This window comes from Melospiza georgiana, chromosome 10, assembly GCF_028018845.1.
Source record: "Melospiza georgiana isolate bMelGeo1 chromosome 10, bMelGeo1.pri, whole genome shotgun sequence".
In the NCBI taxonomy this organism is placed as follows: domain Eukaryota; kingdom Metazoa; phylum Chordata; class Aves; order Passeriformes; family Passerellidae; genus Melospiza; species Melospiza georgiana.
Window position 1 is genome coordinate 5,766,482 of NC_080439.1, and position 19,747 is coordinate 5,786,228.

Genomic DNA, 19,747 nt, shown 5'->3' on the forward strand with positions numbered 1-19,747 from the left:
GGAAAAACAGTGAAGTCAGATGTCTTGAAAAGGATTTATTGTCTTTTTGTCTGAGAAGAGGCCTAAAGGAACAAACATCTAAAGTGTTGTAGGAAAAGGAAAGGAAATCAGTTTTGACTTTAAAATATTTTTTTTTTAAGAAGAGTAAATTGGCTCTAGAATGGTTGTAGGTGAGAAACAGAAGCAAGAAGTAGCTTGCATAATCGAGGTTAAATTTAAGCTGCTTAATCAACACAGATGGCTTGAGCTATTTTCAATTGTTTTAAAAGATCCTTTTGGAATTCTTTGGACTATTTTTAATTACTTTTTTTAAAATTCTAAAATAATATCTGTGGATTTATTGAACAAACAATTCATTTACATGACATTAATAATAATTTTAAAGTACAGTGACTTACATCAGAAGAGCAAAGTTAATTATGTGACAAATAAAATTATTAACGTGCTGTGACTGATTGTTGCAAAGTCATGTGCCAGGGTTATTTTTAATTAACTGCTTGGTTTGCATTTACACTGATTTGTTCAAGCAAAACCAGAATTGTCACAGAGAAGACACATCTGTTGATAACTGAAGAGGTTTTGTCTGAATAAAAAATAGCATGACTATTGTTAATTCATTTTTTAAACAAACACTAGCAGTTCACTTGCTTTTTTTGAAAATACCAATGAAGACAAATGAATTAAAATATATTGTGTTTTATTTTAAGAACATTTTGAAGTAAATTTACTGTATGAACCAGCAAATGAACCCTGAAGAACAGTAACCATGTGTTGTTTCTGTTTCACATGTTGCAGTTAACTCCCCACTCCCAAATTCTGTGCACCTCAGGAAACAAAGCCTGGGAAGAAACTGATAGAAATAGATCCATGGGATAATGGCACGGGACATGGAGAGCAAAATGATCTGTGGGGTGTTTTTATTGTGGTCTGTGGCAGCTGGGATATGGGCATGGGAGGAATTGTGTCCCGGAGATGCTTCAGGCACGGTTCTGCCACTGTGAAAAACTGTGGAGCATTCATGGGTGGAGGAGAATCCCCTGCTCAGCCACTGCTCATTGGCACACTGCTGCTGCTTTTGAGTTCAAGCAATGCAAGACATTTTCATGTCTCTTGGATAGAAGTTATGGCCTTTCAGATGAGCTGGATGTTAACACATTCTGTTTTCATATTTGGAAGGTGTCAGCAGCTGCCCGTGGTTGGTTGTTTGGTTTCCACTGTCACAAACTGCAGGAACTCCTGTGGTAACTGTGTCCCACCTTCTTTTAATCTATTTAAACTCATATATTTGCTCTACTCTGGCTTTATTCTGTGCTGCAGTCTCAAATAGTGTGGCAGCACTGGCAAGTTCCTTACATTTTAGCAGCTTTTGAAATAATTCTGCCTTTGTATTTGCACCATTTCCTCATCTGATGCCAGCTAGGCCCAAAACCCCTGGCTTCTGTTGGCACATGTTCACAAGAGCATCACCAAAGGCTGTGCTGGCAGAGCTGTGGGGAGGTCTGACTGCTCCCATCTGATTTAGCACAGGGGCTTTTCTCCAGAAGAAAATGTAATATAAACCAGGTATAATTTTGTGAATGTTACTGTTAGATTGACCTTGGTGAAGGATTAGGTGAGAAAAACCTATGATGTTTAATTTTGTTATCACAGAGTTATGTAAATCCTACTCTTATAAATTTTCTTTTTCTGTTGTATTCTGGCAGCATTTATTGAGTGAATTCAATGATCTTTTAACTCAAGGAGTAAAGATCCCTTTTGAGATTCCATCTTTGAATCATGCTGCTAAAATAGGTTGAAGAAAATAATGTCATATTATGTGTTTCAATCTGTGGTTCCTATTCAGGATTTTTTTTAACCTCATTTTAAATTCTTTTTTTTAATGTGTGTGAAATTTATGTCTTTGGCCTGTACATTTCTTGGCTGGGTAAATAAGTTCAACATTTTCTTTTTTTTTTTTTCATCTTTTAACAGGCAAAAAAACAATCAGTCTGAACATTCAGTCTGTCACAACTTACAAGACAATTTCTAATGTCATTGGATATCTAAAAGGAGCTGTATTTCCTGGTAAGTTTCCCTTTGTCATTTGTATTGATTATTTGTTTCACAATGGGTGGGAGTCATAGCTGGGATCAGGATCCTATTTTGCCAGATAATTCACTAATACAGAGGAGAGAAAAATACTTTTTTGTACTCATTTTGTGATTTGTGACAAGACAGAATATGAGGGTTACATAGAGAATGATCTGAAGGGGATATTGTAGTTACAAAAAGCATATTTTTACACAAGCAGCAGGTGTTGCACATGGAGCACAGAGAGTATCAGTAGTTTGTACAAGCAGCTGTTGAATGGTTTTAATTTTAATATGGTTTTAACTTTTGCTGCAGCCTTATTTTGTGTCTCAATCATGCCTTAAGCTAGTTTTATACAAACTATGAATAATAATTACGGTTCTCTATGTGTGATGGTTGAACAATGGAACTCTAAATGCAACTGGGACATAAAGCACAAACTCCCTCTGTCCTTTGATGCTGTACAGAAATAATGTTATCATCAAGATACCATAAGATCATTTGGAGATTATTTTGTTTGTTAGTGAATTTACCTACAGGATGCAGGTTTTCTGCAACATGAATGAATGCTGTTGCTGGTTATTCAAATAGTGCAAACAATTACTAGCATGTAGATGATGCACAAACAGCATCATGTTTGCCTTAATGCTCTTATATTAGATTGTGAAGAAAGGATGGAAATTTATTTACAGTCCCTTAGGGGATAGGCCAGTCATTTCATATTTTAAGTCATGGAATGAAGGAGGTGGAGAAAATTTTATTCCTGTTGGTGAAATAACAACTCAGTTTTGTGCATGCAGAACTGTATACTTCTCACCAGACTTTTGGCTTGTTTAAAGCAACAGAGGAAACAATTAGCACAGTGAATTTAATTTCTATGAAGGATTTCATTTCCTTCATGAATTTGAAGTTACCAGTCTGCTGTTATTAATGTTTTGCAAATAGCTGTCATGGAGTTGGAAAGGCAGAAACTGCCATGTTTAGACATTCTGTCTTCTGAATTGTGAAACAGAGGCAAGAAAAAGAATAAAAAGTGTGCTTCAGTTTCTGCTTAACAGGTCTTCTATCTCCTCTGTACCTGAACCTTTCATCTTATTATTACATTTTTAATCAAAACTACTTTTTGGAGGTTTGCCAGTATGTGCTGAACTTCAGGAATCCAAGGAGATTTTAAAAAGTGAAATCAGTAGCAGTGCCCAGATGGCAGCAGTTTGGATGTCCGGCTCAACAAGAGCCATAACAACTGTCTTCTAGTGAAGGCACAAGTTAAATGTCTAATGCTCTGCAATATTTTGTACACAATCAATGTTAAACCTTTTTTTCTCTCTCTACTCTTCCTGGTTGTGACACTACAGTCATCCCTCCTCAACTGCTTTGAATCTTGGTATTTTCATGGCATTGATTCTCTGTCATTTTGGTGGGGTTTTTACTCATTTCATACACATGAAATATTCACCTTTATGTTCACAGAAGTGCAGAAAGAAGGCAAAATTTATCTTTAGTGCTTAATGAAAGACTGCAGAGCATCACCAAGGGTAGAATTTATTACTTTTTGCTTAAAGACCACCAAACACACACATAGAGACAAGCACATCTCTGTAATGTTAGCCTGCATTTGATCTGAGGAGGAAGAACGAGGATCTGAAGTGTAACTAAGATGTTAAAATCATTAGGAGTAGATGAAATGTGATAGCTGGTAGCATTTTAAAACCCAAAAAATGTAACACTGATTTTATAGCTCTATTGGACATGGTTGAAGATGGGATGTATAACAAAAAAAGCCAGGATAAAGACACTCTTTTTAATGCTAAATCCCTGTTGTCCAGCCCATCCCTACCCTGAACTCTGTCCTGTTTATCACCTTCAAGGGTATCTGATGGGTATTTTTCCCTCTATCTCCAGTCCTTTCTCTTTTTTTCATTTTTGCCATGTGATTCTGAGAAAGGACAGCTGCTGCCTCTGCAAGCATGACCATCCTTTCTCCTCTGCTTTTCCTGCAGTCATTTGCTTTAGGGTTCTGCCTCTGTTTGAGGGAGAGATGTGCAAAGATGAAGAATTTCAAAGGAGGCACCAGCTGTTATGTTTTGCCCCTGCTCATTCAGCTGCCATCTCCGGCAGCAAGTTGATGCTTCCTTCTCAGTCCAAATATCCTGTATTATTTTAATAAGGTGTCTCTCCTCTCACATGGTCTGTTCACAGGCTAAAGAGAAATTATTATACAGGCAAGCACTGATCCTGCCTGATCCCCCTGTGTTAGTGGCACTTCCATTAATGACCTAGAGGCGTGTAAGGCCATTCATTTTGGTTCCTAATTCCTGCATTTAATGAGTTGAAAATCCTATGTTTCTTTCATTGTCAGTGCAACCTATAATTAAGCATATCCTGGTGCAACACACAAGATGCAAAATTATATGATTTAGATTTCATTTTGTTACATTAAATTGTTATGTAAATCTAGGTTGACACTTTGCATATCTGTTTTTAGAAAGGAATTCTCATTTCCATACCTACACACCCCCAAAGTTGATTGAAAATATTGTGTTACAGGTACATAAAAAATCATCTCTTTGTAAAGCATTTTTGATTCCTTATTAAACAACATGTTCAAATATTTTGTTGAACAATGCTGGTGAAATCCAGTTTGATAGAGAATGCTTTTTTAATCAAAGTGTTCTATTCATATTCTTCCCAGGCAGCAGTCACTGCAAAACATACTGAGTAGATATTTTAATTTTATAAGCAAATACAAGATGTGGGCAATATGCAGCAATCTGTTGCTGCATTGTGATCAACTGACAGCAGGTGAATGAGTTCCCGTGGTTAAAGAAAGAAAAAGAAAACTTTTCCACTTTTTGGAACCCAAATGACACTCAGGGGTTGCTGTGGGTCTGGCATCACTGTTCCTCACTGCTGATAACCGTTCTTATGTTTTCTATTAATATCCTGAAATAGGAAAAAAAACCCTTTAAAAGTCTAGATCTGGGCCAGATGGAGACTTTACAAAATATCAGAGCAAAACCAGTAAACAGTCCTTCAAAGAGGGTTGTGAATTCATCTCGCCCAGAAGGTCTAATAGTTTAATAGCTCATTCAGAATAATCTGCTTGGACTTCTTGACAGGCCTCAGTCACACCAGTCAGTCATGTTATTTAAAGTGTTATAACACATCAGTGGTTGTGGGGTAAAATAAGGGGGTTTTTCTCCCTTGTGAGTGGTATTAGGGTTACATATAATGCCTTAAGAGATGAAGATTAAATTTTATTTCTCTGGAAAAAAAAGTGTGTTTGGTTTTTGGGTTTGTTTTTTTTTTTTCAGTGAGTAACCGTAGGCATATTTTTTATTTCAGGCTGAAACTTCTTGCTTTTCATTCTATAAAATGCTTTATTCCAGCATTAACACAGCTGCTGGGGTGACTTACCATATCTGTATCATTCATTATCTCTATCCCTCTGTCATGTCTCCTCTCCAAACCTGCAGTCCAGGTATTTTAATGTCTCCTTCCACATAAGGCTAAGTCCTGATCATCTCTAATCTGCTTGCCAGCTGCTCCACTGCTGTTTCTGCCATGTCTTTTTTGAGATAGGGTGGTGAGCACTGAACACAGTCTTCCAGGTGAGGGAGTACTAATACTTTGTGTATTTTCTTTGTTTCCTGCTGTACTGCCACACCTTTTGGTTTTTTGGTTTTTGGTTGGTCTGTCTGTTGGTTTGGATTTTTTTTGGATGCGGATGTGTATTGAGGATCATTTCCTGCTAATTATTTTGTGGTCTTTTCATAACACTCTACTGTGAGCATGATTGTCTATAAAAAATGGTTTATATCAGATCTATAAGGAGAGGAATAAGTGAACAAGAAAGGCAAAGGTATGGGGATTATTTTAGGAAACTGTATACATGTATTTATCTACTATTTCATTTTTAAGTACCACTCACAGTTTTGTGTATAATTGTATGATTGGCTTGCATGTCATCACATACGTTTTTGTTGACAGCTTTGTGTTGTATAAATGGCATTACACGCTACTAATACAGTTAATTTTTAGGGTTCTTTGGAATTCTTTTAATCTGAGTATCCAGAAAAAAAAAAAAATCTGTTTTTTTGGTTTTTTTTAAATTCCTAATTTCAGACAGATACGTCATCATTGGCAGCCACCACAGCAGTTTGCAGGGCTATGGTGGGCAAGGCTGGGCCAGCAGCACTGCTGTGACCACAGCCCTGCTCCAGGCCCTGATGGCAGAGGTGAGGAGGGGCTGGAGGCCTGACAGGACCCTGCTCTTCTGCTCGTGGGGAGGAACAGCCCTGGGCAACGTGGGCTCCTACGAGTGGGCTGAGGTAAAGCTGCTCTCACTGCAGGGAGGGTTCCTTCTGCCGAAAACATGGAATTACCACGTGGAAATTGTGGCTCATCAGCTGCCCTCTGTCTGTGTTCATGCATGTACTGCGCAGCCAATCCAGGGAAAACATCTTGTGAGGCATTCCTGGGGTAATGAGGGGCCAGGATGCTGCCATGGCTGTGGAGGTGGCACGTGCAGCACCCTTGGGAGCTGCTTTCCCTCCCTGGTGCAGCACAGCTTTGTAAAAGGGCATTGACAGGGTTAGACAGAGGGAGGAAAACCTCAAAAAACAGCACAGGCACAGGAAGAGCTTAGAAAGCTTTTTCACCTTCTTGAGGGTTTAATATTTAATAATTTTGCATCGATAGGCTTAGTGTGGAGAGAAGTGAATCAAGAGAGAAAGAAGAGAACCATGCTATGGTTTACATGAATTAAACAAACCTGGCAGTGTCTCCATGGCTAGTGCTGATTCACTTCTCACAGGTCTGTGCTGAGGAGTTGGGCACAATCCCAGACAATTCCTTGGGCTCTTACTTTGAACAGAATGGGAATCAGCTGGTTGAAGGAAAATACCTCAAAAGTATTGATGATCATACATGGCTAAAGCAGACTTCATGTCATAAATTAAAGGAGTTGCTACTCCTCTAGGCAGAGAATTTCATGGCTGCTTTTCCAGCTCTAATGGTTCAATGAATTAAAACAGTCGATAAAATAAAGAGTTAATTGCTTTTTACCGTGCATAAGAAGCAGCCAACCCTCATTGAAATTTCATACTTCCAACATGATTATTCTTCAGAAACAAGAGGGGGTGAAAAAATCAAATTGAAAAGATCCAGGCTGGAAGCAAAATTTGTTTAGTTCCACTTCAAGTCAGCTTTGCATCAGATGTAATTGCGTTACACCCCTTCTGTTCAATATAAAGAGCCACTTCATGCAAAGAGGAACTCATTACTGAGAAGGCAAAGGGGATCCTTTTAAAAAAAGAGATAATAATTGAAACAGTTTGTACATGCTATTTTTATAGTCTAAAAAATAATAAAATGAAAACACTGGGAAAGTTATGCAATTCAAATCTGAGTTTGGTCTCTGAATTTTGAGTCCATTTAACTGTTGATAATGATTGCTTTTGAAGTTTGTCTTCTGTAAGGCATAAGTTTAAAAGGCCGTCGTGTTGTTTCACAGTGTGTAATGCTTTCATTTTTGGCCTTACAAGTGTAGTAATTTTTAATTCCTCCCAGACCTGTTTGCATTTTCTTTAGATGATGTGTGAAATGGAATTACAGCTTTTGCTATATAGAGAAATAGCACTGAGATATCCTTTGAAGTTTCCAAGAGCATATTGTGAGAAGCAGTAGTTAACTAATACTTGGGGAATCACAGAGGATGGAAATGTAGGGTGCAGTTTTCCCCTAGAAGCAGCCAAAAGAACAAAAACAGCCTTAATTATAATGATACAGGGTCGTAACCATTTTTCTGCTTGTGTTGTAGGACCTCAGGAGCGTTCTTCAAAGAAATGTTGTGGCCTACATCAGCCTCCATAATCCAGTCACAGGCAACTCAACCTTACGGCCCGTGGCATCCCCTTCTCTTCAGCAGCTGGCAGCAGAGGTTAGAAATAAAATATCTGGTTTCACTTGTAATTTATGAGGTTCCATGGTTAAGATCAGTTGACATTACACAGCAATCGGTGGTTATTTCGTTTAAGAATTTTAGCCTCACAAATGCACATGAACTGGTTTGGGTTTTTTTTAAAGTAAACAGGGTAAATTTAATTTTAAAAAATAATAGATTGAGAGGTAGAAAGAATAATTTGTTTCACCTGTTTGTTAGACAAAGTCTGACCATACTTGCATGCCCTACAGCTTTTTTACCTTTTGGCAGCTTTAAAGCAACATATTTGTTAGTCAGCACAGAGCACATTTTTCTCATCCTAATCAGGTCTTTCCAGGCTGTTTCTCAGTTTGCATTTAGACCTGTATATTTAGCAGATGTAACATGACACACAGGGAGTGTTGCTCCTACCATAATAAATCCTGTCTGAAGTGAGGATGTCAGGTGCAGTGCTCAGCCATGCCTGCTCAGCTCATCTGGAGTCAGAATATTCCACGTCTGTAAGGGCACAGGGGCCTTCAACCCATGACCCCACTGCTGCTCCTGAGCTTTCTGAATTTATCAATATTTTACATGAATGGAAAATAGTGTAAGGCACCTTCTAAATTACAAAACCAGTGTGAAGTTGTATGCATAAAATGGAGTTCAATTTCACTTCCATAAATTATATTTTTTGAGTGTTTTTTTCTGTGTGTTTGCCAAATGAATACTTATTCTGGTGTTTATTTGACTTGCCTCTGAAGCATTTGGTAAAAAACACTCCACAAAGCTGCATCTTGGATTGAATGCAGTTTAAGACTGATCTGGCTTGGCAATTGTTCAACTAAGTTAGTAAAATGATATCAGTAAATTGCTTCTTAGCAATGTCTTAACCACTTCTCCCGTTCAATGTTTAAGTGGTAATTTCCTCATGGAAAGAATTTATTATTTATGATTTATTCTCTGTAAGTATTATGAAAAATTATGATGTGAGGCAACATCATTTCAGAGGAAAAAAAGCTTCCATTTGTGGAAAATTATTTATATATGTGAGTCTGCAGGTGTTATGGATATGTCAATTCAAATTTTGTTATCAGTTTTAGCTATTGTATTTGCAAGAAATACTACCCTGAAAAGTTGCTAGCCTTTTGCTAACCTAGTGGTGTTGCCAATTCTATTCCATTAAAACAAGTATTTGCCATTTAAGGGAGTAAGTTTATTATTATCCTTGAGCTATTTGTTTTTTTCTCATTTTCTTTCTTTGTCTCTACCACACAATCTGTGGCAGTGATCTGAAAACTAAATTGTCTGGAGCTTTGCAGCAGTCTCTTTATTATCTATTTATCACTTTATTAAGACTCAAATTTTTTTAATCCTAATGAAAGCCATATTATTATGAGCATTACTTTCATGCCCTCTGTTTTGAAAAAGAAACAAACTTCTGCTTCATTTCTGTGGTGTTAAATAATATTTTGTAATTCTTGTAATAGCAGATGTATTCTGTTCAGCAGTATGGAAGGAGCCCCTCTTAGCAACTTTGCCTTGCATCTATTAATTAATAAAACGTGATTAGAATGTCTTTTTTTCTTTTTTTTTTTTAAGTCCCAGTAAACACCTTCCATCTCACTTCTGATTCTTTAATTTTGAGAGTGCATCCCTTCTGCATGTTTATCCTAAAGCCCCCTTTAAAAAGCAAAGGATAAAAGGCATGTGAGCATTTTATCTGTATGGCTTTCCTTTCTGTAGGATATCAGTATTTGTAATTAAAATAACTGTCATACAGTTTGTGACATTAAAAAGATTTATAGGAATTATGGCTTCCAAATGCTGGCTAGATTTCTAAATTCATATCAAATTACTGACAGTGATGGAGCAGCCCAGCACAGATCCTTGTGTGCTCCCATGGGTACTCACAGTTTGCCATGTGTCCAGGAGATTTTCTCTGGAAGACTGATCTGCTTATGAAGAATATTGATATTACTTCCAGCACTTGCCAGGAAGACAATGTAATTACAGATTACCTGTAAGTTATGACACTGCAAATGGGCTGAGATGTGACTTTCTGGAGCTCATTTAAGCTTGAAGAAATTGTGAGTCTGTTCACATGAGATCCTTGCTACCAGGTGCAAGTTGCAGAGCTTAAAAATTCTAATGAGAGAAGAGGATCATTTTAATTTTTGTGAGCTCTGAATACAGGTTAGAACAGGAAAGAAGGTGAAAGATAAATTTAGAATTAATGATATCAGTCCATTTTAAAATTAAAAGATAGATTAGCCTGTTTTTTAGTTGGATAGAAGTTTTCCATAATTTGTGAAGACATGGATGATCCTGAACTGTGCCTATGGATTCAATGGTAGAACTCATAATTTAATTCAATTTTTAGCCCACAACAAAAGAAGCTGTCAGGCATTATTTTTCCTTTTACTGCTAAACAGTGTTGTAACATTGTTTGCAAGTAAAGGAGACTGAAATCTCACCATTTTTTGGGTTTTGTTCAGTGCTCACTGTAGTGCTAAAGTTGTGTGTGAAAGAGAGGGAGAATGTATTCCCAGGGAAAATTAATTTATGTTAGAAAAGCCTACAGAGTATAAATGCTGGGATCCTAGGGATAACAATGAAAAACTGTGGTTTGTCCTGTGAAAGAGAACTCAAGTAATAATCACACTAAATGCAGAGCACTCTGTGGATGCTGCAAGAAACATAATTTAAAGAGAACTGTGGGAAAATAGCAAACTAAGATGGGCCAATATACATAGCAGTGTTTGCTTTTTGTCTTGTTTTTTTAAATAAAATAAAATATTGGACAATTGCTAATCACTGCAGCTTCCACAATATCTTTTCCCCCTTAATTTCTGGGAAAATTAGGAAAGAAGTTTTAGCTGACATATTATTTGTAAGGATTTTCTAACATCAACAACAAAAAGAAGAATCAGGAAACTTAATAACTTGTCTGCTATGTGAGGTCTGGCAATCAGAGAATAGAGTAAGTGCTTGGCTAATTAACAGAGACCATGTTTCTTAAAGAATGTTTTGTATAAAGGGATTATATCTTCATATTAGTTGCAGGTTTCAAAAGGGACCTACATAAGCAGTCTGCAAATAATAATTTTATATGCCTGTCTGTGGGATTCTGGTTGAAACACCAAATTACATGAAGAAGCAAATTTAAATATTTGGATTAATTAGGCAAAGAGGAACTCAAACAGTTCTGAGACCTTGACATATTTAATTCAAATATTTTTTATATAACTAATTAGTGTCCACATTAACAAGAGGGAAGTACTGCCAAGTTATATTTTTGTCTACTGTTATTTTGCACAGAAAATGATGGTTAATTCGCTTGCTCAGTGGGTGAATCAGCATTTGTTGGCAGAGTGTCATTGGTAAATTGGGTTTGTTCAAGGCTGGGATTCGTTCTCTGTAAATAAGGCCATTAATGATTTTTTTCTATAATGGACATGTCACAAAGAAAAAAAAAAGTTATTATGAACCATAAATTCATTGCTGTTGTCTTTTAACCGATTGTGTGACCATCAGAGTCCAGGTCTGCTGTTACAGCTGAGCCCAACAGAACTTACTGCTCCTGTCCCCCAAGGAAAGGAGTGATTTAAAGCTATTGATGAACGAGTTGATCATTAAAAATGACTGTGCAAAGTATTGTTCCATGCTATATATCAGTATCTGTGTCCACTGATGGAGTAAAAGGCATAAAACATCTCTGCATTTAAAGGTGGTGTTATTGACAGAAAGTTCTTTTTTCTTTATGAAGTAGAGCCAAAGATAAACTTCTGCATAGATGTTACTGTCATTATTTCTTGATTTAAAAAAAATAAAATCTTACATTAATGTCAGCATCAATTCTTTTCTTCCAGCTTCTGTGTGCCTCTCATTTTTTTAATACTGTCAGCATTAATAGTGAATTCCCTAGTGTCATATATCAGTAGTTGTAAATAAGAAAAAATATTATTATTTGAATTGCTTGTTCTACACCTTATAACAGAAGACTGTTACTTCCCCATGAGCTTTCAGTCTTTACCTATTATCACTTTTCGTGTTTGATTTGATTGCTGGTGTTACTTTTTATATTTGTGTTGAGAGCAAAGGAAAATCTCTTTGAGAATCAGAAGTTTATGCTGCAAACTTCTATCTCAGGAATTCCTAACTGTGTTAGAATAATGCTGTTAATATAATTGGCAATAATACATTGCCAGTTCTATTAAATTAATTAAGATGCTGCTTCTCCAGTGTGAAAAGTTTCATTTAATGAGGGATTTGATTTGCAGGAGGTTTTTTTGCATCTTCTGACCACTTTTTCCTTTTCATAAAATGCTGCTTTCTCCTCTCTTACATATTTTTTTCACTCTTCAAAATTGAATAATTTTATTACATTAATGCCAATTCAGACAGTGAGTAATTTAACCTACTCATACGTTTTGAGGTTGTGAAAATACTGTTACTGTTAAATGTGGAGAAAAGAGTTTGTTAGCAAAGCATAATGTAATAATGAGCCAGTTCTCCAGCTGTGTTCTTACTGGAGAACAATTCCTTTGTTCCTGTTGACTCAAGCTTTCTGCTTCCATGTCCTTCCTTGTATTTACATAGATCTCTAATAGAGGTGTAAATGATGTCTATTTTTAGAAAGGTTTTCTTGGTTTGAAATGTAAATGTCTATTTCAATAGCCCTTGTGGATGAAACAGAATAAATCTGAATATTTTATTACATTCAGGTGTGGTACTGGAGTAGGAAAGTAATTCCTTTTCTGCTGCAAAAATGGGATTTGGTTCAAGTTTTCTATTGTCTAATTGAGTTAATATTGAGTCTCATATAATGAGCTGTACCATGTAAGGGGACTGTTTTTCCCTTCCAGACACTTTAGCCAGACTACAGTATTAGAAAAATTAACTTCACTTCTGTCTAAATACTCTTTTTTTTTAATTTCATCTTGATTATTTCCCTTCAGAACTGACTTTTTCATGATAATAGAAAGATGTTTTCTTGGTGATAGAAAAACCTTTCATGTAGAGAGTTTAAAAGTAAATTTTAGTTCTTACAAAAGAAGATAGATTGAGAGCTCTGGATATTATAAAGTTTCTACATAAACAGAAATGATTGAAAGTTTCTCTTGATGTTTCATCACTATTAACTGTGTTGCTGAGTGAAATTAAATTGACTATAGGTATAAGCTGTACTACACAAACAGCCCATGGGAAAGAAATGCACATGCAAAAATTAGGTGTATGGCCAAATAACCAGAAAGAAAGCACCTTTAAATCAGAATTGATAGGAAATTAATATAAACTGAAATGTGTAATGTATAAACAGTCTGTTTAATGTTTTTTGATCCAAAACAGCTGCAGCCATGGGCTTTAGTTGTGCATGTCACAGAAAAAGAATCAAAATCTTGTGCAGTACAATTTACCCTTTAATCTGCAGACCCTTACTGGAAAAAAAAAGCACCTGGGTAGTGAAAAGCAGACCATTTGTTTGTTATAAATGAAAAGGTGACCTATTTTCAGTAATGCCATGTATATCTAGCCTTGCCAGAAGCATCAGTGTGGCTTTTCTGAGCGTGCTGAACCTCACTCCTGGCAGGGGGAAGGTTCCAGGTGCTCTTGGACACGTTCTGCTCCCCCTCAGTGAGCCTTGGAGCTCTCACTGACTCTTCTGTGCACAAGCATGGAGGTGTTTGTTTTTACATGATGTACCTCTCTTTTATGCTGCAAAATTGCGAGCTGTTTCATAGAGTATTCATAGAGTATTTCATATTTCACTGAGCAGCTTACAGAATTCAGAGGAATTGGAAGAACTGAAGGTTTGTAGAAACCTGGGAAGGTGTGGGGGGTTTGGTTTAGATGGGGGTTTTTTGTTGTTTCTTTGAGGTTTTTTTTGTTTTGGTTTGGGGGTTTTTTAAGCTATTTTTCCCAGGAAGAGTAGATGTTCCTCTGTAGAATGGTGAACCTGTAACTGAGGTGAAAATTTTGACCTGAGCTCCAGTGGGTGCAGTGAAGAGTGGAATTAATTCCTGCTCATGCTGAGAGATTTTGAGGTTGGAAGTTCTCTTTCAACATGGACCCTTGTCATGCTTGGAAGACTCTTACATGTCTTCTAGGGTTCAGGTTTAAAAATCAACTCAAAGTTATGGTGATTGGCATATTTTTGTTGCATAAATTTGTCCCCCCTTTAATTTCAGCGTTGTTGTAGTAACAGTTCTTACATGTGAAAACAAAATCGTGATTGCTTTAAGGCTGTTAATTGAACTTCTGTGTCTCTTGTTTAGGCATACTTATATAAGAAATCCTCAAATTTAGGAAGGGAAAAAAAAAGAAATCCCCAAACACCTCACCTGGTTTATGTCAGTCATCAAAAGGAAAAAAAAAATTAAAATTTTAACTTAGGCATATTTATTGGCAAGAAATTAGAATTCTTTGATGAATTCTTTGAAGCCAGGTGTGAGGAAAATCATTCCAAATCCATTTAAAACTGTGATATTTTGAATATTCACAAGCATAAACTTGAACTGTTCTGGGATTTGCCTGGTTGGTTTATTCTTCATCTGTTTACCACAAGCAGATTCTGGTGATGATGGTTTGTCTAGTGCAAAAAAAAAAGACTAAACAGAGCTAGAAGGGAGAGTTTTGGGACACCATAAACAGGGAATGTGAAATTTCAAAAGCGATTTCAAGCCAATTTAATATATGTGGAAAATACATGTATTTTCCAAATTATTCCTAAGGTTTTAATTAGTAACATAGTTGATATGGATTTTTATTTATTGAGTCAAAGAGCCACAATTCCCATAGTATTACTCCTGTCTTGAAGGGCACGCAGAATGGGACTTCTCTGAATACAACAGAGGAAATTTTACAGCAGATAATCTCAGATGTCAGGAAAAGCCAAAATGCAAGAAATAGTTTTCTTGGAGGTTCTGCAAAAAGCTTTCTTTTGGCAGCTAAAGGTCACACAGCTCCAACCTTTGTCTCCTGGCAGAGCATTGAAAGGGATTTCAAAACTTCTTTTGTAGCCTTCTATTTTAACACTTTAAATGCTTTAAGTTTTCTTTCAAAAGGAGTTTAGGAGAGCTGCTGGATCCTCTGCTTTGTAACTGAACATCCTTTTCTTGATTAGATAATTATTCTATAATTACTTAAATAAAGGCTTAATGCTGTACCTTCAACAGGTAATTCAGCACTAGAAGGGAGAATTCTATCCATACAACTATTTGCATATGCAATTATAGCAGTGAGGCCAGAGATACAAACTGTGGCAGGTGGAATGCACAGAGAAACATTTAATATTGAGGAAAAAATGAGCTCATATTTATGGGATTCAATAGTTTTAGCCCATTAAAATATATTGGGTTGTGAAGTAATTTTTTTCCACACTGCTGACTAGAATCTGCACCTTTGACAATTCATGTAGATGCTGTATTATTTAGTATTCTCAGAAATATATATATATGTAGCATTCATTAGTCTTCCTTACCAGAGTAAATAGCTTTAGATAGCTCTTTACAGGATATGTCAATTTGTTTTCTCAATTTGTGCAGTGCAAACATTTCTCCCTTACAGACTGTGTAAGCATTGTTTCAGAAAGTTCAATTTTATTGCATCAAAATTAACTTTTAAAGATTGGAATTTGGAGGATGAAACCTGAAATACAGTGTTATAGATACTTAGATTATATTGTGCAGTAGTTAGAAGCTATCAGTTGTCTGTATTGTAGAACTCTGCTAATCAGTTCTGAAATAAAATTAATTATCAGCCTATCTTGATTCCCTTGCTTTCTATGAAAAAGCAGGGACATATCCCTGAAAACTTATTAATAAAAATCCTGATTTCTTTAACAAAATTTAAATGTCTTTTTAGTCTTGTAGTACTTGACAGTACATAGAAATTACAGTATCCCTGTTTTATGCTTTGCTTCGGTTCTGGAAAGATCTCAGATAATAATCCTAATTTTCAGAGCACAAAGAAACACATCATTTAGATATATGATGAGTTTTGGGTGATAGCTGGCTACTGTGTGTTTTGTTGATCAAATTAACGTTCGAATCCATGCTTTAACCAGGTTCTGGTTAAAATGTGGTTAAAACCACATTTTATTTAAGTAGTTGAAGTTCTTCTCCCAAGCCCTAATATTTCATGGTTCTTGAAACCAAGTTCAAGTGAGCTTCTATGGAAACCAGAAGGAAAAAGTCATTTGTCCATATGGCTTTTCCTTCTCTAGGGTTTTCTCTTCTCCTTTTCCCACTGCTATTGTTTTGCTGTACAGAGGCAGGAACACTTTCTTGTGGTTTAAGTAGATAAAAGTTGGAAGAATCCAGTCAGGAAAAGAGTATTACAGTACCTCACTGCTGTAAAAATGAAATCCTTTGACATCTTTTGGATCATTTAATTTATCTCTCAGTGGAGCCTAGAGACCTGCATTTGTGGTGCTGACACACTTTAATAAATCTGCTTTGTGATTATCTTCCTGAAAAATTCAATTTTTACAGATACTTGATATCTTAAGTGCAAATACTGCTATTACACCATTTGCTCAATTCCCATTGAAGTCCAGAAGAGGTTTTTTATGTGAAAAATATGATGGTGGTTTATTGACCTTCATGGTCTGTATGCAGTGGTGGGAGTGACTTTCATTTCAAAGACTGAAAAATAGGTTTTGTGTGTGGCTTGACGGGGGTGATTTGTTCATGCATAGTTGCTATTAAGAAGTTTCAGTGTCAGACTGCAGGTTTCAGGGCAAGGTAAAGCTTTGTCAGCAGTAAATTTCTCTGGCCTTGTTCCAGGCTGGTGCCATGAGGGAAGATTTGCCATAGTTACCCATGTCTCAATAGAGTTCTTCAAAGAATCACTGATTTTTGGTGTTCTGTGCCATAAAAAAGTTTCTCCATTTGTGTCTATTACAACTGAAATTTGGTCTTTGATTAAAGTAATAAAGTCTAATATTTTGATGGCAAATTTCTCCTCCACTTTAAAACACCTGGCTGTTGCACTGCCTATACCATGGTTGTGTGTTTGTGTCCCCTCTTGGCTGGATAATGTGGTGTTGGGGTCTGTCCTGCCTCTGTGTGCATTGTTAGAGATGGGCAGGATCATTCCACAGGATTCTTGGATCCCTTAAAAGAGCTGGTATTGTATTGGATATTGGGAATACATGTGGAGGAGCAGAGAATATGAGACATGTAATATACAGAACAAGGATAAATGATTTTCTTTCGGTTTTTTTTCCTAGTGAAACACATGAGTTTAAGTTGTGTTCATATAACCAGCAGATTGAAGATCTCAGCATGGTGGGAGAAACCCCTGCATGGGAAAGGGTGGCAGACAGCTGACCTCTGCAGAAATCTGCTTTTCTGGGTCAGCTTGATGATGAAGCTCATGGAGGTGTCTGCTGAGCTCATTTGCACTTTGGCAGGTGCTGGTGTTTGGGAAGTGGTGCTGGCAAACATTTCTGGTAGAAATCCCACATGTCTGCATTCTCTGTAGCTCAGAAAACATGACATGGGAATGCTGATGGTTGGGGAAAATGTAAATTACAGTAGTCACAAACTGTAGTAAAATAGAGTAGTTACAAACTGTAGTAAAATCGAGTAGTTAAAAACTAGTAAATTAGAGTAATCACAAACTGTAGTAAAATGGACTAGTTACAAACTGTAGTAAACTAGAGTAGTTACAAACCATTGTAAATTAGAGCAGTTACAAACTGTAGTATTCACGTTACACCCAGCTGTGGGCCTAATTTCTCACATTAAGTGCTGCCATACAAACACAGCAAGAAAAAGCTTGAGCACCATGAAGTTCAGGAGAGTTTTAATTTTTGAATTACCAAAAAACAGATTGACTGCATCCTTCAGTTATAAATGCAAATGGTCAAAAATAATTTCTGTTTAAAATTAGATCAAAATGCATAAGCTCTAAAGGAAAAAGCACCTGAAGTTTTGAGTGTTGGGTGTGGAGACAGGTTCCCTCTTGATACAGTATTTTCTGGGTTGTCCATCATAATGGACACCACCAATCCATCAACAATTTTAAGCAGTTTCCTGAAATTTACCATCAATAAATGTAACTCACTGAATAGTGAGGCTGAGCCTGTGGTCATGGAAATTCAGTCTTTAAAGTCACTTTAAAATTTTGGAGAGTTTGCCTTTTCCAGTGGTGCTGAAAAAATATGGAAGAAGTTCTAATGTATTATTTTCTGGGGTAAGTGGATGCTTTGGAGAAACACAGCTACCAAAGGTGTGTGCAACTGTTTCTCAATTATATTTTTTAAACTTTATATTTTTAAGGTACTGAGATACTTGGAACTGCTGATGGCATTCCCATTGCAGTCTTGCCACTTATATAATTCATGCTATATAATTTTAGCTTTAAATATTTGATTGCTCTGAAATTCTCTTATCAAATGGGAGCATACTTGCTTGATTTCTACCTTCCTTAAAAAAGCCATTAAAATTCCTAGCAGTTTGTGCTGAGTGCTGGCAACAGGTACATTTGACTCAATGAGGCATGGGACTTCAATTTGGTTATAGGGAGGATAAATGTAATTCAGAATCATGTAACAAGCATCAGGAATCAGAGAAAGACTGTCAGTAGATAAAGTTAAATGTAGAAAAGGTGCAGGATAGAAAATTAAATTTTCACTATATAACTTTTTACTACCTTGCTTTTGTATTTCCTACCAGTTTGATGTAACTTTTGCATCTAAAATGTGATTTAGTCCTGTGAGGTACCATTTATTTTAAAGACTTTACTCTGTTAGTTATGTTTTTTTTTAAAAAATAAGACAAATATTTAAAAGTATGCAAATATTTCTTAACAGAAACCAAAGCCTTGAACAAGAATTACAGGATTAAGTTTGTCTCATGTTTTTCTAGCTGTATGCTAAATAAAAAATAACTCCATTTTACAAAGTAGTATAACATACAGCAATATATTTAAATTTTCTGTTCCAAGCACAGATATTTCTCCATGCATTATTTATAACCACTGGTATTGTAATTTCCCTTTTTTTTTAGGAAGTCACCATTGAAATGCAAAAATTGCTTCACACAATTTTGAAAGGTACAACTGGAGTTTTATTTTCAGCAGGTTGTGTTTTGTAGGTAAACTGACTTTTCCTTGGTTCAGTGGAAATCTGAATACAACGTCAGAACTGGGTCTTGGCTAATCTTGGTTGGACCTGACCTTTTGAAAGTATTGTGTTTGCCACCATTTTCAGTTTCTTCTTCCCCTCTGGGTGAAACAGCCTTCTCTGTCATGCAGAATAGCTGTGGGCTTTTTGAAAGAAAAATTCTTTTAAAGCCATGATGTTTGTCTAAAAGGCAGGTTTTGTCTTGTGAAAATGCAGTCCTGCCTTCCTGCACAGCCTAAAAAAACCTGTTTACTCTTGGAATTTCCAGGTGTGGTGCTTTTGTGTATGAAAACAGAGAGTAATTTAGTGGTGGGGGAATTCACATTGTCTAATGGGCATCCCTGGGGTTGCAGTGATTTGTTTGAGAATCACCTGCAGCGTCCACGAGTATCAGAGGGATTCAGATGATGCTGAATTCCTTGTCCCTGATGGCTTTCAGTAAACACAATTCTTGAGGGAGTTGTTTCTCCCTGGTGACAAGTTCCTCTCAATGGAATATGTGTGTGTGCAGGGAACATCTCTCACTTCACTGTGGTAGTCCTGGAGAATCCAAACCACGGGCAATTTCTGAGATTTAAATTTCTTTTTTCTGTGACTGATTTTGCAGGGCTACAGAATTT

The 19,747-nt window shown here is 36.4% G+C and overlaps 1 protein-coding gene across 1 annotated transcript in view; it reads left to right on the forward strand.

Annotated features, from left to right (window-relative positions):
* The window catches only part of NAALADL2 (N-acetylated alpha-linked acidic dipeptidase like 2), a 401,015-nt gene that overhangs the window by 307,171 nt on the left and 74,097 nt on the right, over positions 1-19,747 (forward strand). The window contains exons 8-10 of the mRNA XM_058031067.1: positions 1,972-2,064; positions 6,196-6,401; positions 7,892-8,011. Of these exons, the coding sequence (XP_057887050.1) occupies positions 1,972-2,064; positions 6,196-6,401; positions 7,892-8,011 (419 nt within the window). The remainder of the gene's footprint in view (positions 1-1,971; positions 2,065-6,195; positions 6,402-7,891; positions 8,012-19,747) is intronic.